Here is a 24,630-nt window from a genome sequence, read left to right as displayed (position 1 = left end):
TATGATAATCAAATATGACTAACTGTGATTTTATGTGACGGTATTTTTACCAAAGTATTATTTAAATCTGCGTAGGACAATCAGTTGACTTTCTAAAATGCTGTTATTATAGATTTTATATTTTCTTTTCTATTAGTTTGTACGCAATACAGTCTTATATGATCTTAACAAATTGTATTCTTTTTTCGCTATAAGCAAATAAAGATCTCTCTCTCTCTTTCTCTCTCTCTCTCTCTCTCTCTCTCTCTCTCTCTCTCTCTCTCTCTCTCTCTCTCTCTCTTTCTCTCTTTCACGCTCCCTGGTGATAAGCCTAACACGCTCTCATTTTCGCTCTGCATATAATACACTGTATTAATATTATTTTCTACTCTGTCGAGTGATTTTTTTATAGCGGAAAGGTCTTTCTAACGACTTCCAGGCGTCTGCTAAAAAACTGGGTTTCTTCTTACAATTTTCAAGAGCTGGGAAGGATTTCCGCAAAAATCAGTGCACACATAACCTTAAATCATCCAGTGACGGGTTGTTTTACAAGACTCAGACTCAGTCATCCACATCGGACCTACAAAACGTAAAACGAATTCAACTTACCGACTTAAATTAGTGCAAAACTGCAGTGTCGTTAGTAAAATCGTGCAGTGTCTCCAATCGACAAGAGTAGCTGTAGCTATATCTATAACTATACCTCCAGCTCTCTCTAACTGTACAATCTTGCCAGTCATCGTCGATGCCAAGCTGAAACTTTTTATTTTTGACACCAGAGCGCAGCACACTCCGAGGTAGCGAACCATAGTATCGCAGCTCTACCGCCAGGTGGCCCCGACACGGCGCACGTAAACACGTACTCAAAAGAGCGACCTAAAGGCTTACTATTTACTACTTGCGTACCGACAAAAATTAAATTTTGAGGCGCCGGGCCCTGATCTTCGGAGCAGACATGTGCGATACAGTCTCGGCTCCCCTCTCCACAACCGATGACCAGATACTGCTGTTGCACACTCTAGTGCTTGGCACACGTTAGCTGAGTACAAGCCTACACTGCACTATACCCCCTAAAGAACAGCAAATTAAAGAGTATCTCCACTTCTTGCACTGGATAAATAAAGTGAAACGATCCGGTTTATGTTAGCCGCGAACCACGTGTAAGTTCTGAGCCCAAGTAGTTGTTAGATAAGATATAAGCACACCTGACGAATGTATTGAATAACCAAGAATTATCCGACACTACGGGTGATGATCGATGGTCTGCGCTATTAAGAGATGCTTTAGGAGGAACCACTATCTCACGTCCACATCTATGTGTTACCGGCTCAGTCAAGGCAGGGATCAGCAGTCCTGTCCATAAAAGAGAAAAACGAAGGGGTAGGAGGTGGATAAAATGAGGTTGAAAAGACTTTAATTAAAGAAGAGAATCATTTATATATTTGTGCATAATGTACAGAAGATCGCAAACTGATATTCTATTTGGAGAGAGGGATAATCCCCCGGATAACCTTGCTCGTTGTATACTAAGTATCCGGACGATTGGTCGGTAGATGAGATCAGTAGTTCATGCTATCGGCCTGGTTGCTTCATCAGAGAGCCAATGACTCCGTCAGCGTAGCGGAGCTCCTTTAATACTCGGGGCTATCCCTCTCTCGAAGTACAAATACATGTAATCTGGGAAGGTGGAATAACCATCTCTGTGTGTATGACCTGTCTGGCAGCTGTCAATAATACTGCTATTTGATCCTCTTAATCTGCATCAGTAACATTCAGATTTTCACATTTTATGGTTTTAAATGCAAAGCGAACTTGATAAAATAATTCAAGAAACACAAAAAGTCTTTTGTTTGTTTAAGTGAAAATGCATCCCTGAAGAGGTACAATTCATCGATAGTAGACTTGCTTGGATCCCTAACTTTAATTAAGTATAAATTGGAGCCTAATGAAGTAATCGCGCTAAAAATCTTTTTGGGACTAAAGGTAACTTTCACATAATAGCTGTGACGAGACTTAGCTAAGTGACAAGATAACATCCATTCCTTTACTGGATGACTACATACTATAGAAACGTGACAAAAACAGAAACGGCGGATGTGTTGCTCTCTACATTCATCGACAACCAGCGTTATCTTGTCATCTGACAGTGAGAGGTCAGGCAAGCCAGGTAAGCCGGAGTATCTGTTCTGTGAGATCTCGGCTAAGAGAGTATATCGCCCATCTTTATGGAGGTTGTGTGTTGCCAACCGCATGCACCCTTAATTCAAGGATCTATCTTCATGAAGCAACTAATAACGCATATGCACAATTACTCTACGAAGGTCATCATTAGTGATTTTAACTCTGATCAACTATCCTCATCTGAAGACGCCAATTTTCTCAGGGCCTTTATTGATGAATACTCTCTTACTTCTGTGTCATATTGTAATGGTCATCACTTGGCCCTTGGTCCTGGTGTTTAGTGTTTTAAAAATATCAAATAATAAGACTAAATTTAAATAGAAAAAGTGATAATCATTTACTATACTAGATCATGAATATGAATCCAGATTAAATCGAAAAGATTTTATGTTTATTCTATAGATAGTTACTTAATGAATTTAAAGAAAAATAATTTTAAAAATAAATAAAATAATAATATGTGACGAGACACGAGTCTCGCAAGAACAGCGAGAGATAGATCTGCACCGACGAAGTCGTCTCGTGAGCACACATGACGACTTGGTAGACGAACCGAAACCCGAAACTCCGAATTGCCGTCGTGAGCGCACGAGGCAACCCGGAACACCCGAGCGACATCGAGCCTCGTCTACGTGAGCACACGTGACGATACCCGGTGCCACCGTAAAGATCCTAACCAACAAAGCCAGCCTTACGCCAACATCTCACGACTCGCTTTATTTCGAACGAGACGAGCGACGAAGATTTGTGAAGCCGTGCGCACACAACTCCATAAATCCGAGGGATAACCTCAAAACCCCGTTGCACTATCCCGACCGTTACTGTGCGCACACAGAGCGGTCGAGATCGTGTTACGCGACACATTCCGATCGGTGTAGCCGTGCGCACACGACTCCACCGTACCGAATGAATTCCTAACCTCAATATCCACCACCGATCCGTCATACCGCCACCGTACCGAAACACCGTAGCCGCGAACACCGAATCATTCTTGTTACGAAATCGCGTAGATATTCTTGTAAATTTTCAACCGTGTTAGTTTAAACAAATTTATTTGTAAAGGCGAAATATTTTTAACAAGACGCATAATTGATTTCTGTTCCAGTCGGGATTTAACAACTGATTCACAATTGCTATTCTTTACTTAAGAAATATATTTTGTTATTATTAAGAATATAAAAACAGACTCTTTTCTTGCCCCTTTCCTCTATCCAGATCCTGGAACCGACTGACTATCCAGTCTCTTGGAGAAAGTTAAACCGTTACAATAATAATAATGATAGGTCCGGGAATACAGGTAGTGGATATATATATATATATATATATAACACAATAAATAAAGACGTTACTTAAATAACCTTAACTTAAATACAATTACTTATAAACTTAAACTATCTATAACAGACCATTACCCTATATTTATAGCTTTCAATAAAATGAAAATAGTACAGAACAAACCAACAATAGTTTTAAATTAAAAAAAATTAATAAATAGTGCTGAAACAAGAAACTGGAATGGAATTATCACATTGCAGGATCATAATTTGGCAACAGATAAATTGTTGTATGAGATTAAACAATGTATAGAGTAATCCAAAATAAATCAAAGAAATGTTAAACAGGTGGGGAGCAAAATTTGGATCACTGATGCGATAATTAAATCGTGCGAAACTAAATAATTCTTATATAACTTATGGGAGTCAGATATCAATAATGATCAACTTAAAGCTGAATACAGAACCTATTCGAAAATCTTAGAGAAAGTTATTAAAGACGCCGAACTTAGTTATGATGAAAAACTAGTCGAAAGAAATGCAAATAATTCAAAAAAACTTTGGGAAATCATAAAAAATAAACTTGGCAAAACAAGATCTAATAAAACCATAAGTTATATAAAGATAAATGATAATAAAGTTACAAAGAAAGTTGAGATAGCTAGAAACATGAACAAGTTTTCTGTGAGATCTAATGATATCGTGCAACCTAATAATGCTGATTTTAAACTACCGGATAATAATGCAAATTAAATTTTTATAAGACCTACAAACACAAATGAAGTAAATAACATAATCAATACATTGAAAATAAAATATGGTGGAGTAAACAAAATAAATGATAAGTCCTTAAACGTGATTTGTAATTATATTGCGGTACCCTTAACGCATATTTTTAATTTGTGCATTGAAAAAGCTATATGACCAGATGGACTAAAATAGGCCGAGATCGTTCCAATATATAAAGCAGGGGAAAAACATAACATTACCAATTATAGGCCCATCTTACTCATATCTAATGTTGCTAAAATTTTCGAAAGAATTATCTCTAACAGGCTATATAATTTTATCCACAATAATGACATAATCTATAAACCTAATTTGGTTTTATGAAAAATATTGGTTCAAAATATGCCTTAAACTATATTACTCCAATATTGTACAATAATGGAGATAAATCGATAACAACAATAGTCACTTTTCTCGACTTGGCTAAAGCTTTTGATAATGTCGACCATAAGTTGTTATTAGATAAACTGTATTGTATTGGTATTAGAGGACAGGCGTTGGATCTTCTTCGAAGCTATTTGAATAACAGATATCAAACTGTTAAAATTGACGGTGTAGAAAGTGATAGTTTACTAATAAGTATGGGTGTTCCACATGGTTCGATACTGGGTCCACTCCTATTTATTTTATATTGTGACGGCCGAGTGCACGTCAAATGTCTAACGGCTAATCATGTACTAATTGTAATAAGATTATTGTTTCAGCAAGCTGCCAACGAGCGCCGAAACGAGCGAGAACGAGAAACGAGGCAAGATAGAGACAGAGAGAGTGAGAGCATAGGTAGCGCGGTTGCCGCCTGGCCGCACAGCGTTGGCGATATATGAAAACGATGTGCCGACGGCCGGGAGAACCGCGACTAGAGTTAGTCTCGCTGCGCTATCCACACGAGTAGCTCGCGCTAATATATACGCGGATTTGTTGTGAGTCCTGCGAGCATCTCAAGAGCGAACGATATTCGTCCGTGCGTTACCGACGAGTTGCTGCGACGCCCGTCCGAACTGTTACATCTCCACGTCCGAGACTGGACCACGTCCGTTGCGTCAAGTACTACTGCCACTACTGAGTTGTAAGTACCTGCACTCTCACTCTCTCACGTCGACAGGGTAATATCTCTCGTCTCTCTTTATCGTTCGTTGAAGTGTGCGGCGTTTGCACCTCCGTGTATAGTTACAATTGAATATACATTTCCTTATCTAAACTTCTCGTGTGTTATTTCCTACGACCCGACCTACGCCGCCTCCGCGGGCTCGTGTAAAAACACGTGCATGATCTTAGTCGGCCGAGCCGTGCCTTCTGCACGCCCGACGTTAATTTACAATAAACAGGGCCTTTCTGGCCCTGGTTATAACACGGCAGGAAAGTATTAACCGAGTGTTATAAATGGCGCCCCAAAACGTGTGTCAAGGTCAAGCTATTTAACTCGCGAGTGTACAAAACTTGTATAGGGGCTACTCGTGCTACAGTGTCGACACATTGTAGACGTAAGTGAGACTCGGGAAAAAAACTGTCAACGACCGAGCGGCCAGCGACAGCGAGCGTATACATTGTTTCCATCGCACGCCGCGAACCGAGAGCTCGAATTCTTACAGTATCGCCCGTTAGGCAGGGAATTTTTTGCTGAATGCGAGTGAGACGGATGAACTATAGTCATATAGGAATTCAAACTATTGTATGGATTTTTGTGAATTCTTTTTGCACTCTGATGCAATTTTTATACTTGACTACTGGTTAAGCCGTAATCTCGCAGTTCAACAAATTGCTGTGCTATTAGGAATGTTAAGGCATAAATCGCGATAATAATTTGCCTGGTTTTGTGAAAAAAATAGCTGTGTAGTTGAGTACAGAAACGTACGAATAAATATACATATACAATCAAAACACAGCCGCTCCGGCGTATAATTGCTTTTTCGAATTCGCGTAGAAAAATTTTTTGCATGATAGAGGGAGTTAGTAACATTTAAATTCACAAATAATTTATTAAAGTGGAATTGTTTTTTTTTTACAAATTAGTAAGTTTTTTTCTCTTTCTCAGATTTTAAAACTTGTAGCACAAAACGTGCGTGATTACTTGCTCTGTCAGGCAATTTATCGCGGTTCAAAAACAAATCATTGTTACCGTTATAAAAATTTAATTGAGTGATTAAAATTAAATCACACGTATTAATCGAAAAAGCAAACGTGTGTTCCAGTGTCGACAACTAAGTATTAAATTCATTTCGAGAGTAACTTGGATTGTTGAATCCTGAGTTTTTTTGGTTGTGCTGAATTGGACTCGGCTCTGCTTCTATTAAATGTCAGAATACTCAACGAGCACAATGTCTTTAACTGGCTCGTACATAGACTTAAGCAGATCGCATGTAGCGATACAAGACCACGTAAGATCGATGGACACGAATACGTTAGGTCAAGCGTTAGATTTCTTAGGTTTGCAGGATAGGGGGGCGGGGGGTGATGAAGACAGAATGCGTCGATTGTTTAGGTGCCTAGCAGGTGACTACGCGCCAGAAGACTTCCGTCCGTCGCTAACCCTGTTAAATTCGGAGGAGTTATTTAGGTCGCGGGCGACACGACGAGCGTCGTACATAACAAACTATATCCCTCAGGAAGTCAGCGGCATATTTGAAGAAGAAGAGCGGAACGCGAATCAAATAAGTCTAAGAATTTTGCACCAAAGAAATGCAATCACCAATCCTGATGCAGAAAGTCAGGAGCAACAGGCGTATCAGCCTACGGATTGCAGCAATCCAAGCGGCGTCGAAAACGAATTCAGCTGGTTGGAACCAGTAACAATAGGGTTCGGTCAACCGCTACATAGAGAACAGGTTCGACAACCGTTAGCAACAATTTTCGGTGGTAATCCGTGCGATAATACTAGGGCGGTAGGGAATGACTTTGTTGAGGAAAGCCTCGAAAATCCAGATCAAATAAGAATAGACGCGAATCCCCCAGAATTAGCGGATGAACAAGAGAGAACATCGAACGTCGATTTCCTGATGTATTTAGCCAGCGACGGCTGCACGTATAAATTACCGAAAAGAGTCGTCGACGACCTATTAAAGAAAGACGACGAAATCGCACAGTATAAGAAAATACGAGATGAGACGTGCGAATATATAAAGAAATTACGCATAGCTAACAGCGCTCAGAGAGAGCCTCCAGCGTGTAGTACTCGTTTAAGAACATGAGAATTTACACGATCGAAAGAAGATGGCAAGACAGAACAGAATGGCACAACAGGCACAAGTACTGACATGTCATCAAAGCCAGTGTTGCCAGACGTGCGATCAGCATAGAATAAACCAACCACAAAATACTGGTGATTCCCAGCAAAGGAGTGGGAATGCTTGGAGAGAGGGGGATCAGCCAATACGTCCGAATCGCCTGGTTTCAGAACGAGGGCCAAGCAACCTACAGACTAATACGTCTGGATATTATGACTCTAACCTCCAAAATACGTTGAGAGAAAATTCCGACGATATTAACGACAAAATACGGAAATGGAATGTAAAATTCGGAGGCACTTCAACAGAAGATGTAGAAGAGTTTATCAGATTAGTGGAAGGTTGCAGGAAACTAGCTCGTCCAAGGATTTCAGAGGAAGAATTGTTAGACGCGTTATCACACACCACCTCTTTACTATCAGGAAGAGCATTGAAATGGGCTAGGGTTGAACGTCCGAAATGGCACACGTGGAAAGATTTCTGCGAGGAAGCCAGAGCAACGTACGGCATGACAGACGAAGAGCGCTCACAACTAATTGTGGAGGCGAGTTCACGTACGCAGGGTCCACACGAAGACGTAAACGATTACTACGTTAGCATGGTCATGATATTCAACCGTATGCCGGATGCCCTACCAGTTCGACAACAGCTGGATATTTTATATCAAAATATGAATCCAGAGTTAAAATTGATTTTCGGTCGAATGGAATTCAAAACTCTAAACGAATTCAAGAGTAAAGCTGTGAGTGCCGAGAAACGGACGAGAGCAAAATCACGTTACAAGCCACCCCCTACTCCGGAGAAATCTATGCTACCAGGAGCGGCTTATAATCCACAGGAGAAGGCAAAGAATAAACATCAGCCGGCGATAGCAGCTATCTGTTCAACGGAAGCAAAGGAGTCACCCCTTTGGTTCAAGACTTGGGTCAACAACAATTACCCTTCAATAGCAAAGAAGGATAACTACGGCCGTCAGAACCAAAAAGGGTCCAATAGATCTACCCTGGGTAAGAAGAAAACCTTTGCGGAAAATCAGCAGACGAATTCCACAGTGCCGACAGATGTGAAAAATAAGACCGAGTCCAAGGAGGCCAATAAACCGTCTGGAAATTCGAGTGACTCAGCAAACAAGGAAAAAAGAGAACTAGCTTGCTGGACTTGTAAGTCACCGGGCTTGTCGAAGAAGACGTGTCCCAATTGTGCGGGAAAAGCCAAAGGGGAACAGTAAGCGAGATCCGTACTGACCCCGAGGTTAATTCAGAGATCTCGGCATCACAGTCGACTGAACAACTAAATCTGACTGCAATAGCACACTGTGCAGCGACCAGTAGTAACGCTGTTTTATCCGACCAGCGCTGGTGGCTGCAGGTGCAGGTAGGTGAATTCAGGGTCAGGGCCCTTTACGACCCAGGAGCCACTCAAACTTGCAGCGGGGCTATGTCCGTACAACCAGCCAGTGCATGTAACGCAGAAATAAAACCATGTGACGGAATAGTCGCCTGCATGGCGGACGGTAAAACCTCAATGGTGACTGGAACAGTCGACTTGCCCTTCACGATCGGTGGACAAACCAGGACGCTTACTACGCTAGTAGTACCTGACTTACGTGAAGGATGCAATTTAGGCGCTGACTTCGTTCTACAATTCGACGCCAGGCTTAACCCTCGTGAACGAACGTTAACGGTTGAAAATTCAACCGAAGTCATAAACGCCTGTGAAGCGGTAACAGACGGAACCACTCGTCCGGTCTTAGCTTCGATTGGCCTGCAGGATTTGCATGAAGGCCAGAAACGGATGTTAGAAGAATTACTCGATCGGTTAATTCCTAAAGATGATGGGCCGCCCGGCTTTACGAACTTGGTGGAGTTTGATCTAGAGGTAGAGACATGTCGTCCGATCAAGCAGAAATTCGGTTGGTGATTACCGATCATAGCAGTCTCAAGTGGCTAAGTAATTTACGAAATCCAACTGGACGTTTAGCCAGATGGGCACTTGAATTGCAGGAATATGATTACACGATCGAACATTGCAAGGGCTCAATGAATGTGGTTCCCGATGCGCTGTCGAGATTTTACGAAGGAGACGACGCAGAAGAGACACGTCCGATTATTGCGAGTATTACACCAGAGGACGAAACAACTGACAAATGGTACACCGAATTAAAGGAGGAAGTAACTGATAACCCGCTAGAATTTCCTGGCTGGAAGTTATTAGGTGGAAAATTATATACCTATCGGCCTGACGCATTCGTCGATGATGTTTTCGAAGCTGAGAATGCTTGGAAATTAGTACTTCCGAAAGAGAAAAGAGCTCAAGTTTTGAACGAGTGTCATGACGAAGCGACGTCAGGTCATTTTGGCCGCAAGAAAACGCAAGAAACAGTCGCCCTGTCATACTATTGGCCATCGATGAAAAAAGATGTGACAAATTACGTCCGAAGCTGCTTGATCTGTCAACAGTGCAAAGTTGAACAAAGAAAACCAGCTGGGCGGATGGGCAGTCGCAACTTCTCGCGTCCATGGTAAACAGTTGCTGGTGACGTAATGGGTCCGCTACCAAAGTCCACTCACGGTTATGAATATTTACTGGTGTTTCAAGACATGTTTACCAGGTTGGTAGAATGTTCAGCTGAATGAAAGGTCAGCTACATTAGCTCCACCGTTCATCGGCCTCTTCAAAATCAGCCGTATACTGAGCCCAAGTATTTACGAACTAGTTGACCGGAACGGAACGGTTGATGGACCGACTGCTGTCGAATATCTATCGCAGCAGCAGTCGGCTGTGAAGTTACTGATCAAGTAGACGACATCAGGACTACGTCCGTCAACAAGGAAGAAACTGAAGAAGCGAAAGAATCTAACGCAAGTAGCGAGCGACCGAAAAAGCGAGGTAGGCCGAGGAAAACGCGGTTACTTGTAAAACGCAAAACACTACCGGCGAAGATTGTAAACCCGACAAACACCGTAAGCGTCGAGGTAGACAAAGCGAAACGCGGAAGACCGAAAGGTTCGAAAAATAAACCGCGTGACGTTCCGAATAGTTTGTCTCCTAGGAAAACGCGAGCGCAAAAGGCGGCGGGTACGGTTGACAATTAAAATCATGCGATTAGGGAACTTCATTCTTCTGTATACCGTCCCATTCTCCGCTCGTAATTCCCTTCTTCCCACATAGACGGCTGAACGCAAGATGGACGACATCAGGGAGTTAGCAGAGGAGATTGTGCAACAAATCGTCGAAGAGTTGATGAGTCACACGGTCGATGACACGCCAGTAGTACCGGCCAACGTCCCATCCGGATTAGAGGTGGGAAGCAAACTGCTCAACCGGTCGATCTTTGCTATCCCGGAATCACCTAACTAGATCGAACTGAGGAAGCAAGCTCTGCTGAAAGAACTGCAGGTGATAGAAGACGCACAGTTCGCTCAGGCTCTAGTCAGAAGACAGCAAGCGAGAAACCGAGCGACGCAGCTCAGAACCGAGCTGATCGCTGCGCTGGAAGAAGCCATCGCTATTGGGTCGGAAATTAAGGAAAAGTATGGCCACCGGCCGGATTTACCTAAGGGAGACACAACCCTAGTAGAAACCGTGGCATTTCTAAAGGCCAAATGCAAAGCGAAGCCGCAACCATTGCCAGCGCCACCGGTTGTCCCGAAGACGGCAAGATTAAAACCAAAACTTAGTTTTTGAAATAATTTTAAATTGGTTAAATTTGTTAAAGTTTAAAAGAAGAAAATGTAAATAGGGTTGTTGTAAGGATCTGATAAGGAAATTATTTTTCAGTTTTAAGTACTAGTTTTAAGTTTTTTTTGTTACATACCAAGCTTGTACACAGGTAACTTAGTTTACCTCTACAAGCCTTGATAGTATGCGTACTATACTATGTAAGCTATTATCTTGATTTAATAAATAAATAAATAAATAAAATAAATAAAGACTTTGGTTTTGCATAAAAATAGTATGTCTATTAAAGAAATTGTTCAATAGCAGAATAATGTCTAAGTTTTCAATTTATACTATGACGAGGAACGTTGTTAACTCGTCATAACCTCCCCAGCATACAATCATTGTATTATTTAATGTAAATCAGTTACATGTTACAGGTGAGCAGCGGCAGAGTAACGAGAGGGAGCACACCGCGACCGTGAGTGGGGGGGGGGTGAGAGAGCGAGAGCTTCGCGCGCAACAGATCCGTTCAGGCTAGCTAATCGAGCATATCGCACTTTCGCTAGACCACGCTATCCGGAGATTAATCTTCTGTTTATCGATTCGAGTGTGTGTATGACCGGTGTATTTTATCACGAGATCACGGCTATCTTCGAGGCCTCTTCGGGCGACATCGCCTTGATTACGTTCTATCTGCGACTACGCCGACTCACCTGCGAAGGGTCCTGGGCTCGAGCATTTCCCAGAACGAGTGAGAAATACGAACCGTAATTATCAGCTCTCTACTTCTCTCTCTCTCTCTCTCTCTCTCTCTCTCTCTCTCTCTCTCTCTCACTAGCTCTCTCCCGATCTCTGAATACGCCGTCCATCTGCGTCTCGCACACCCGCGTGTGTGCTCGTGTACTTTATTTTGAGTGCAGACAATAGATATTCTTTTTCTCTTAAATCTAACGATTGAGTTCGGAGTCACTCATTTCTGCGGACCCGCTTCCCGTCCCTCATAAACTACGTTCCCTGCCGCCTCCGCGGGCACGCGTATCGCTTCACGATACACGTGCATGTAAGCTGCAGCTAGCCACACTCGACCTTGGCCGGTTCACTGCGAACCTCGAGAACATCCCGAGGAAACCAGGCTTCGTCTCGATTATTGCGAGGTGATTCACACGACAGCAGTTGCATTGCACGCAGCTAACGTCTGCGCGATTGCTGCCGAAAACTTCACCCCGTTATAATACGCAAAAATTATTCATAAGTTTTTCAAAATTATATCGCATATTTTAGATTATAATAATAATTCCAAAAAAACTTTTTTCAAAAGTGAAAACTTTGACAAGAAAAAGACTAATAAACGTAGTGAAATCTGTAAATATTAAAATGTCAAGTAAATGTTTTTTGCTTTACGCATTAAAATATTATTTTTTGGGAAAACTAATTTTAACTTTAATTTAATATCATAATGCGTAAAGCAAAAAACATTTACTTGACATTTTAATATTTAGAGATTTTACTACGTTTATTAGTCTTTTTCTTGCCAAGGTTTTCACTTTTGAAAAAAGTTTTTTTTGGGAGATTTCACATCTTTTACAAAGCATGTTCTCCTTGCACTTCATGAAATCTTGATCTATTCGATATACGACAAGTTACTATAACATGCATTAGAGTTTTAAACTAAAGCACTGAAAATACTACAAATATATTTTACAAGTATTTTAAATTTTATTAATATCGCAAGCGTGTATTCTACGCCTAAATTGCAAAAGAGTGTTTACTAGTGCGCATAAATTGCTACTACTAATTTGTGTAAGTTCATGATTCTACACTTAAATTGCTGTAGAGTATGTAGTGACTAGAGCACTTGAAATTGCGACAACTAGTGGCTAGCCATAGGCCACGCATGGCCTTTTATAGCAAGCTAAGAGAGCGCGGATTGAGCCACCGAAAATGTCTATACATTTACGCATCATACTGAAGTGCGCGCAACTCGCCGTCACTATATCATTGCTCGCTTACTTACGCACACATGTGTGTTGCCGAGTCCACTGCCACTGCGTCACCGATCGGGTCTCTGCTGCTGGCTGCGTAGCGGTGTGCTAGAGTGAGGCGACGGAAAGACCCCGGGCTTTCGCTATAATGAAGTCAAATGACACTCGCCTGCTATCGCACTGGAAGACAGATACCCCTTTCATCAACGGACAAGACCTTATCACGGCTACTCTTGACGTTCAGATTCTACGCAACGTTTCCAAAACATACTCCTACAGAAATTACAAAGGGATCTGTACTGAGAAACTAAGGGACTTTCTCAGCAAATCTGACTAGTTATCTCTCGCCACCTCATCATTTAACGAGTGCATTGGTGCAATCGGGCTAAAAATTTGTGTGCGAACTCCTCTCATAATAGTAAGGTGCCATATTTATTTGGGGCTTGATCCTGCACAAATACGCAGAATACGGTCACCTCCAAAAATCGCTAAAAACTGTTTTTTGGCTTTAACTCGAATTCTAAGCATTCTACAAAAAAAAGTTGAATGGAAAAGTTATTGATTTTTGAAAAATATAACTTTTTTCTGTTGACATCAAATCATGAAAATGCTTATAATTCGAGCCAACAGCCAAAAATCGTCTTTTACAGCTAAAAATCCAATTATTGGCCATAAAACTTTGCAGCTTTACATTCTACATGAAAATGTTAAATGTAAAAGTTGTAGATATTTTCAAAACACAACTTATTCCTCAGGCAAATATATTTTTTTAATGCTTCGATGCAAAATAAAGCCTTAAAAACGATTTTTGATACAAATAGTTTAATAACGATCTAAATGCGACGCGCCTAAAGGCCCCAAGTTTTGTAGGGATATTTCCTTATCATTATAAGCTTATAGTTAAATTCTGAACATTATCCCGTACATAAACGTAATCGTATAAACTCGCAATAAGCGCATGAAATTTGACAACAGATAATTGATATTTTTTTAATTGAATTAGCACAATTTACTTTCGAATTTTAAGTATATTGTACTGAACTAGAAAACCTCAATTTAATAATAATGAAAATAATTCAGATTGAAGAAAGGCTCTGAGAAGCCTGACATGTCTCTCTAAACTAAGGCTAACTATACTCTAAACAATCAATTTTATAAATTATGCCCTACTACTAAATCAAATCTTGGCTGGACTAATTAATAAAGATCTTCTATTTTGTTCCATGGAATCCTCTTGAAAATATTATCCTTTGCTGCAACTGCTTGCCATTATGTTTAATTTTTTTCACCTTAAAAAAAGGATAAAATTAAAATAAAAAAAGACCTCTGCAATGTAAATAATATTCTAAGTGAAACCATTTATGCACTAAATGCATGGTTGTACATACGTATACATACCTGCATATTAGTTCACTTCATCTTCAGGGCTATCACTGAGTCGGATGTGTCGGCTGCAGTATCACACTTTTACACCCAGGCCAAGGGAAGCGATGGCATCCCACAGGTTGTAATCTCCAAAGCACTGCCAATACTCGCTCCTTCACTTTGTCAAATTTTTAACCTGTCTCTGAGCGAGGCACGCTTTCCCTCTGCTTGAAAGTCGTCGCTTGTACGAACACTGAACAAAGTCAGCTCTCCATCAGCTTTGACTGACTACAGTCCAATCTCTCTACTCTGTTTTCTATCCAAGGCGCTGGAGTGGCTGGTTCACAGGCAAATCTCTGAGTATGTTCAAACAGGACTTTACCTTAACCACTTCCAAACAAGCTTCTGCACTGGACACAGCACATAGTCCGGCTTAATTAAGTTGACTGATGGTGTCAGGCTTGGAATAGATGAGAAGAAGGTAACTTTTCTACTTTCATTTGATTTCAGCAAGGCGTTTGATACTGTGTGTCACGTCAGGCTACTCAGAAAGCTGTCCTCTTTTGGCTTCTTTAGGCAGGTTATCCACTGGCTTGCATCACGGAAAGAAAACAGGCCGTCATTGGTGACAACAACGAACTGTCCACCTTTTTACTATTAAACGCCAGTGTGTCACAGGGATCAATTTTTGATCCTCTGTTGTTTGCGTTGTACATCAATGATATTGGTTTCTGTTTAGATTTAGATGTGTCTGCAAATATACAGCCGATGCCACCTTGGGTAGCTTGATTCTTGTTCTGTCAGGATAAGTGCTAACGCCGAAAGGATATGGGCTAAGCTGCACAAAACCATCTCAAACTTAATGTCCTTAAGACTAAGGAAATCGTCTTGGGCTCTCCCTACTACATAAATGTCTACCTACTGTTACTAATACTTACATCAATATAGGGGGAGCCCGGGTCGATTACGAGTCATCAGTGCGCAATCTGGGGTTGGTGCTTGACTCCAAACTTACGTGGAAAGAGCATGTTACACAAATCTGTAAACGTGCTCACTATTTGATGTATCGACTTTACTTCTTAAGAGCACTCACCTTAGGCTGCGCCAATACCTTGTGCAAGCACTCCTATTTTCGATCATAGACTATTGTTCATTAGCATACTGTGACCTGACACCAACAGTTGGACACTAAACTTCATGGCCTGCTTTTTGAGAAAAGTCTTCAACACATCAGTGCTTGCTTACATACTAGCCTTTTTGATTTCAACGTTGCACTTAGGCCTGTAAGGAGTGAGGTGATCTCCTTGGATATCCCGGCTTTCAAGATGAAGACGCCGAAGAATTCATTATTTATCAGCGCTTCTTATCTTTGAAACACTCTTCCATCACACCTTTGCAACACGCTATCCATATTGCACTTTAAACAAGCAGCTAAAAAATATTTCTTTGAACTGGAAAACACATAATCTTCTTGGAAACACATACACTCCTTCATCTCATTTTATTCCATTTTACACGCTTCATACCTAGCACAATTACACAAAAATTTATACTACTTATCTAAACATATCTAAATCTAAAAATCTAAAAATCTTAAAATCTAAGAATCTCTCTGGTCGCTGGCTTGTCCGGGCGTCCTAGTGCCAACGCGTTGCACCTGTAACATAGGTAACTATGTTTACCTCTGCAAGGTTTTTGTGATGTATTTATAAAACATTTTCTGTCAATTTCTCCGCATGGTTTAGATGAACAAATAAATAAAAATCTAATACATCGTTGGTGTTAAGAAAATGGTCGCACATACAACTATATGCACACACATACAGCTTACAGCTAATCGAAAGCGAAGCAGAGGACTGAGGGTTGCTACTTGGGTTTTATTGCATCCGACCTACTACCAACCCGACGCTCCCCAGCAGTCTATTCTTCATTCTCTAATAAGGGTAACGGTTACATTTAGTTCTTTTGTCACTAGTTTCTGTTTAAATCTGTACAAACTCACCTATATTGCTCAAATAAAGTCTCCCTAATTAATACTACGATTTTAACCTACTTTGAATAGTTAGTTCTAACAAAAACTAGCACAATTCTAATTTTCCGAAATAGCAAGCAAAACTGTTTAAAAACTATTAAAATTACAGCACTCTTTAAATTATCAAATAATTTCAGAAAATGTGCTTGATTTTATCATAATAATAATATTTGTTTTTCTTAGTAAATAATTAACCTTTACATGAAAAAATCTTAGTACTATTAATTTATTCCAACTTTTTTTTAGAATACAATCATGGAAGCTAAAAGAAAAGGTGGAATTATTGAGTTTGGAGGAAACCGCATTAATAGGCAAGGATTCTACGTAGAACCAACAATTATTTCAAATTTGAATCCTGAAGATTCAGTGGTACAGAATGAAACGTTTGCACCTATAGTTTATTTATTCGAATACGATACTTTAGAACAAGCAATTGATTTGAATAATAGCGTTGATCAAGGTTTGAGTAGTGCCCTTTTTACAGAGAATATTGGACAGCTTTTCAAGGTAAAAAGTTTAAAAATTCTTATGACATAAAATAATTACCCTCAAACCTTTTAATAAAAAAGTAGATAATATAATTTAGAATATTCCTATCAATAATAGGCAGCAAAAAGACAACTGTACATCGAAAAGCAAAATAAATTTTCACAATACTACATTACGGTACAAGAGATGGAAATCGAAGTTCGGCTTCACCTCGGGTTACAACTTCACGCAGTAACGGGCCTTCGACTTTCTTCTCGTTACCGTATACTATTTTAGGGGGCGTGCATAGAAATCACCCCGTGCATAATATTAATAAGGGAATTCAAAAACAATGGCCGGTGTATCCTTTTGTATTTTCCAAAGCTAAATATGTAGCAATGGTATAAGGAGTTTCGCCAATTTTATTAATGCCAATCACTTGATGTATGTACTTTCCTTCATTATACTGTATAAAAGGTCTATCTGTGAATTTTTGTAGTGACTTCAGTGAAATATACTTTTTGACTATTTCATAGAAAAGTTTTCAAATAATGAATTCTGGTAAATGATGTGTTTTAGTTCTAAGAACTGATACGATGCCTTCATCGATGACATCTCGATTTTTTAATTTGTTAGTTCTTTGCATCGGAGTCCACTACAAATTCCAAATATAAGATTAACCTATACGATATATATACGTATGAGTTTGTTAAGACACGACTGATCTAATATATTATTTATTTATTTAAACTTACTTGAATTGAACTGCTTGAGCTGGATCTCTGATGCTGTACTGTGGCCAGGCTTTTACAGGATATACGTATTGAAATAAAGACACTTGTAATTGTTAGATTTTTACGATTTATTCAAAGTAAAGTTATGTATAAGTATCGGTCTCTTAGGGTCTGCCATTTTAATGCGAACTTGTTGGAATGAATGAGGTAAGGCAGAGGATTAATAGTTAATAATGTGGATTTATTTATCTTCTACTATATACAGCTATGCGTCGCACACACCATGTGTATTCTGTGCGACGGCTCGGAACCAAGAGAGCGATGCGAGAGCTTCGTATAGTCTCGACACCGCTGGTAGTCATGTGACTCACACGCATGTACCGCGAAGAGGGGAGGCTTACAGGTGTGCGTCCCCTCACACACTCATTAGCGCGCTCACTCATTCTCGCGCGCTCTATACTATACATACAGTATATGTAGACTACACTTTCTGTACAGTACACTCTATATTTCAACACGCCTCCTTGGACTGTACGGAAAGTTCACTTTATAATACATCTAGTTTACTCCTAAACTTTTCAAATTTTTCTCTACACAGAGCCTTAGTAAAAATATCCGCAACATTCTCATTAGAATCAATTTTAATTACTTCAATCAATTTTTCTTTTACACTCTCATGTACAAAATGATAGTGTATCTCAATATGTTTCGAATTTTTGGTAAAATTACCGTTATTTGCAATATTTATTGCTCCCGAATTATCCTCATAAATTTTAATCGGTTCATTTACATTTATGTCGAATATTTTTACAAGCTCTCTGATATATTTTAATTCGCTTACAACTTCTGATAATGCAACATATTCTGCGTATGTCGAAGCTTTGGTTATACATTTTTGTTTTCGTGATTTCCAATCAATTACATTTCCAAACATTTTTATTACATAGCCTGACGTAGATTTTCGATCAATATTATCGCCTGCCCAATCGGCATCAACATAACAATTTATAATATCGCAATTTTTATTCTTTTTATAATGTAAGTTTAAATTTTTTGTTAAATACAAATATTTCAAAATTCGTATAGCATATTTCCAATGCGTTTCACTATAACTATTTTGATATCTACTAAGATAATTGACGCTATAACTTATATCTGGTCTCGTACTTGAACTAATGTATAACAAAGCACTTATCAAATTTCTATACTTTATATTCGACTCACAGCTTTCCGCCTTTTCGAGTTTCAAATTTGTCTCCATAGGAGTACTATACAATCTACTCTCTTTTATTTTATATTTATCAGCTAGTGACTCTATATATTTCGTTTGGCTTAAAGTGAGTTTATTCTCTAGATAATTGTAATTTATATTTATTCCAAGATACTCTTTGATTTCTCCTAAATCTTTCATTTTAAATTTAAATTTGACAAAAGTTTCTTAATACTTTGAATTCTTTCTTTGCTTGTACTACAGATTAACAAATCATCTACGTAAATTAAAATATAAATTTCATTATTTTCTTTTCTTTTTTTGTATAAACAGAGATCTACATTACTTCTTTTAAATCCTAATTTTGTAATGCACTCGTCAAAACATTCATACCAGTCTCGAGGACTTTCTCTTAAACCATACAATGCTTTTGATAATTTATGTACTTTATTTGTTCCGTCTTCGTAGCCTTTTGGTTGATAGACATATACCTCTGAATTTATTTTGCCATTTAAAAAGGCAGTTTCTACATCCATTTGCTCAATTTTTAAACCGTTTTGGCAACAATAAGAAAATAAAATTTTTAAAGTTTGATTCTTTGCAACTGGAGCATATATGTCATCAATTACATCTGTTTGTTGAAAACCTCTTACAACTAACCTAGCCTTATATCTATCGTCTGATTTTCTCGTATAAACCCATTTAACGTCCAAGACCTTTTTGTCTTTTACTTTATCTACTAATACTGTTTAACGCCTCCTCAAAAGTACGAGGTGTATCTATTTTACAATAATTAACACTAACATTATTCGATGCGTTATTTGGGTATCTAACCGGACTTTTTCTCTCACGTGTCGATCTACGTGGAGTATTTGGTTTCAAATTATCTTTATCGATATTCTTTACATTTGTTTGTTCTTTTTCAGTTACATCTTCATCTGCGCTATCGAATACATCATCATCAATTTCGTCTTCGAACTCACGCTAACTTCTCTTACTCGACTCGAGAGTCGGAGTACGGGAAGAAATATTTTCATCATAATATTCAATACCGATACATTTTTCATCAATTTCGACAACATCTACGTGTCTCGCAACTATTATTCTACCATTCAACAAGACTCTATAACCTACATCACTATAACCTAGTAAAATTCCCATTTCAGATTTTTTATCCCATTTCGAAATTCTCTTTTGTTCTGGCTTTCTTACAAAGACTTTACTTCCGTACAATTTTAAATTTTTAACATTTGGCTTTCTTCTAAAAAATATCTCATATGGAGTTTTCTTTTCAATTGTATTTGCTAACGTGCGATTTTTCAAATACGTCGCAGCACTAATTATTTCTGGCCAATATTTTTTATCTACTTGCGCCTCATCCAATAAACAACGCGCCATATCCATAATTGTTCGATTGAACCTTCCTGCAGTACCGTTCAATTCGTGTACGTACGCTGGACAATTGTTTATATATATACCTTTTTCTTTTGCAAATTTGTTAAAACGATTATTCAGGTATTCTGTACCATTATCGCATCTTATAGTCTTAACTTTCTTTTCAGTTAAATTTTCTACTTCATTTACATATTTTATCATACAATCAAATACTTCATCCTTAGATTTTATGCAGTAAACTTTGGCTATTTTGCTATAATCGTCAATGAAAGAAACAAAATATTTTTCACCGTTTGGACCCGGGGTCTTAAAACTACCACATACTTCAGTGTGTATGATTTCTAATATATTTCGAGCTTTTGTTCTATTATTACTGAACGGTAGATTATGCATTTTATTTTCTATGCACGTTTTACATTTTACTATTTCCGATTCAAACTCAGTTGGAAATCCCGTCAACAACTGTTGTTTACTCAAAATATTTAAATATCCAAAGTTTACATGCCCTAATGTTCTGTGCCATTTTTCTTTTAAACTCATTTTATTTTTATTGCAATCAGCACTATTTACACTAGAATCATTAGATCGTAATATACTTTTCATTATATACGTACTATTATCTTTATGTGCTACTGCTATAAGTTTATTTTCATCAATAATTTTTGCATAATTTCCTTTCAAAATAATCATCTTATTTTTATCTGTTAATTTACTAGCACTAACTAAATTCATATTCATATCTTTAGCATAAAAGACATTACTCATTTCTACTTCATTATGTATACCAAACGCATAAAAAAAACTTAAAACATTTCCAATTTTTGTTGCTTCTACAGACCGATTATCTCCTAAATAAATTTTTATCGGTTTCTTTAAGTCTACATATTTATCAAAATAACTATCGTTATTTATTACATGGTCAGTGCACCCGCTATCGAGTAGCCACTGAATTTCGTTACCTATATTATCACCTTGCACCGCGTGCGCTGTTGCCACCCAGGCGTTGGCGTCTGAGCCGCTCGGTTGACTCGTACTGGCTCCTTGCTGCTGCTGACGGAAGTTGCCGCGCCCTCTGGTGTAGTTGCCTCTTCCGCCTCTGCCTCTGCTGTTACCGCGGCCACGTGTTGAGCCTCGCCATGTTCCGCCGTTGTGTGCTGTTTGGCCGCCATCTTGGCACTCTCTTGCGAAATGCCCGGTTTCTCCGCACTTAAAACATTTTCCTTTTTTCGTGACGAAGACATTTGACTTTCTTTCTGAGTCATCATTTCCGTTCTTCATTTCGGCTATTTGAATTTTATTTTTAACGTAATCAGCTGTCTGATCTTCTTCTTTCAACGTATCAATTAAATCACCAATGTAACTGTATTGGTTTGGCAGCGTGTTCAACATGTAATTCAATTTTTCTTTCTCACTTATTTTGGCACCAGCACTTTTTAAATCATTTACTGCTTTTTCAAAATCACTGAAAAATGTTGCAGTGTCACTGTATCTTTCCAATTTCAATTTTTCCAATTTGTTTCTACACACAATTTGCAGTGCTGTAGATTCTTTCAAATACATACTATCAAACTTTTTAATTATCCCAAAAGCTGTATTCTCTTCACACACAAATTCTAGTTGCTTGTTGGATATTGCACAATAAATAATATTTATTGCTTTTAAGTCATTATCATCCCATGTTGTGCCAGTTTCATTTGAGGGTTTTTCTTTTTCTATAACTTCATGGCACTTTTTCAATTTTAGAAACATTTTTATTCTTTTCTTCCACATACTATAATCCTCTCCGTCAAACACCGGTATAGTCAGATCCTTTTTCTCCATTTCGTCTTCTTGAATCTCGAACTTTCCTTCGTGTTCAGATTTTTCTTCAACTTCTTCTTTATTCTCGAACGTTCCTTCGTGTTCGGAATCTTTCTTTTCTATTTTCACGACTTCCGATGTCTCACCGTTGTCCATAAACTCAAGTGCTCTCTGCTTGCACTAGACCACGTGTTTCAGACTCACTATTTAATCCGCGTGCATCACACTGATTTTACGATTTTTCTCAAAACTTTCGCTTCTATTTAATAGTCCTTTTATTCTAGTTTCTATTCTTGCTAATATTTTTCTGTCATTGTTAATCAATCACTTTGATTTTTCACTTGAAACTTTTACACACCACGTGGCTTTTAACCTCACTTTGTTTTTCACTAAATATCTCTCATGTCACTCATATGAGTAGACATGCGGGATAAAATAGAGATACAAACCACGCTCTGCTACCATGTTGGAATGAATGAGGTAAGGCAGAGGATTAATAGTTAATAATGTGGATTTATTTATCTTCTACTATATATAGCTATGCGTCGCACACACCATGTGTATTCTGTGCGACGGCTCGGAACCAAGAGAGCGATGCGAGAGCTTCGTATAGTCTCGACACCGCTGGTAGTCATGTGACTCACACGCATGTACCGCGAAGAGGGGAGGCTTACAGGTGTGCGTCCCCTCACACACTCATTAGCGCGCTCACTCATTCTCGCGCGCTCTATACTATACATACAGTATATGTAGACTACACTTTCTGTACAGTACACTCTATATTTCAACAGAACTCTCTTAAGGGTCACATTGAGGTACACCTCTTCTTGTCCACTCGTCCCCTCTATCACGTAATAGCAGTAACTGAGACCTGGCTTGACGACAAGATAATATCTATCCCTTCAGGAACAATGGAGGTATGGATCTCTACATCCATTACTCATTGACCTCTAGCGTAATATCATCATCTGACGGCGTCTGGTTCGGCAAGCCGGATAAACCAGAGTACCTCTTCTGCGAGGTCTTTGCAAAGGGTATGTCTCCGATATTCGTGAGTATTGTGTATCGTCCTTCACACTCTCTTTTCATTCAAGAGGGCAATTTCATTGAACAGCTATCCACGCACATGCACAACTACTCCACGAAGGTGATCATGGGAGATTTCGACGCTGATCAACTTTCCTCGTCCGAAGATGCCGAATTCATCAAGGCATTCATCGAAGAAAACTCTCTTTTGATGGTCCCTTATGGCGCTACGTACTATAAACGGGACTTTGATACCTGGATTGACCTCTGTCTAATATATGAGCAGGATCGCCTGCTATCGCACTGGAAGACAGATACCCCTTTCATCAACGGACAAGACCTTATCACGGCTACTCTTGACGTTCAGATTCTACGCAACGTTCCCAAAACATACTCCTACAGAAATTACAAAGGGATCTGTACTGAGAAACTAAGGGACTTTCTCAGCAAATCTGACTAGTTATCTCTCGCCACCTCATCATTTAACGAGTGCATTGGTGCAATCGGGCTAAAAATTTGTGTGCGAACTCCTCTCATAATAGTAAGGTGCCATATTTATTTGGGGCTTGATCCTGCACAAATACGCAGAATGCGGTCACCTCCAAAAATCGCTAAAAACTGTTTTTTGGCTTTAACTCGAATTCTAAGCATTCTACAAAAAAAAGTTGAATGGAAAAGTTATTGATTTTTGAAAAATATAACTTTTTTCTGTTGACATCAAATCATGAAAATGCTTATAATTCGAGTCAACAGCCAAAAATCGTCTTTTACAGCTAAAAATCCAATTATTGGCCATAAAACTTTGCAGCTTTACATTCTACATGAAAATGTTAAATGTAAAAGTTGTAGATATTTTCAAAACACAACTTATTCCTCAGGCAAATATATTTTTTTAATGCTTCGATGCAAAATAAAGCCTTAAAAACGATTTTTGATACAAATAGTTTAATAACGATCTAGATGCGACGCGCCTAAAGGCCCCAAGTTTTGTAGGGATATTTCCTTATCATTATAAGCTTATAGTTAAATTCTGAACATTATCCCGTACATAAACGTAATCGTATAAACTCGCAATAAGCGCATGAAATTTGACAACAGATAATTGATATTTTTTTAATTGAATTAGCACAATTTACTTTCGAATTTTAAGTATATTGTACTGAACTAGAAAACCTCAATTTAATAATAATGAAAATAATTCAGATTGAAGAAAGGCTCTGAGAAGCCTGACATGTCTCTCTAAACTAAGGCTAACTATACTCTAAACAATCAATTTTATAAATTATGCCCTACTACTAAATCAAATCTTGGCTGGACTAATTAATAAAGATCTTCTATTTTGTTCCATGGAATCCTCTTGAAAATATTATCCTTTGCTGCAACTGCTTGCCATTATGTTCAATTTTTTTCACCTTAAAAAAAGGATAAAATTAAAATAAAAAAAGATCTCTGCAATGTAAATAATATTCTAAGTGAAACCATTTATGCACTAAATGCATGGTTGTACATAC

The 24,630-nt window shown here is 38.7% G+C and overlaps 1 protein-coding gene across 3 annotated transcripts in view; it reads left to right on the top strand.

Annotated features, from left to right (window-relative positions):
* LOC100499205 (aldehyde dehydrogenase family 7-like) overlaps positions 1 to 24,630 on the top strand; it is a 263,537-nt gene that overhangs the window by 223,547 nt on the left and 15,360 nt on the right. The window contains exons 8-9 of one of the 3 annotated variants that reach the window (XM_031933316.2): positions 16,733 to 16,993; positions 17,093 to 17,444. The exons of 1 other annotated variant lie outside the window; for it this stretch is intronic. In XM_031933316.2, coding sequence (XP_031789176.1) covers positions 16,733 to 16,993; positions 17,093 to 17,251 — 420 coding nt within the window. In that variant the 3' untranslated portion in view covers positions 17,252 to 17,444. 3 annotated transcript variants of the gene reach the window in all.

Source organism: Nasonia vitripennis, unplaced genomic scaffold (genome assembly GCF_009193385.2).
Source record: "Nasonia vitripennis strain AsymCx unplaced genomic scaffold, Nvit_psr_1.1 unplaced0148, whole genome shotgun sequence".
NCBI lineage: Eukaryota > Metazoa > Arthropoda > Insecta > Hymenoptera > Pteromalidae > Nasonia > Nasonia vitripennis.
Note: the sequence above shows the minus strand (reverse complement) of the source record. Positions and strands in the feature narration are given on the sequence as shown.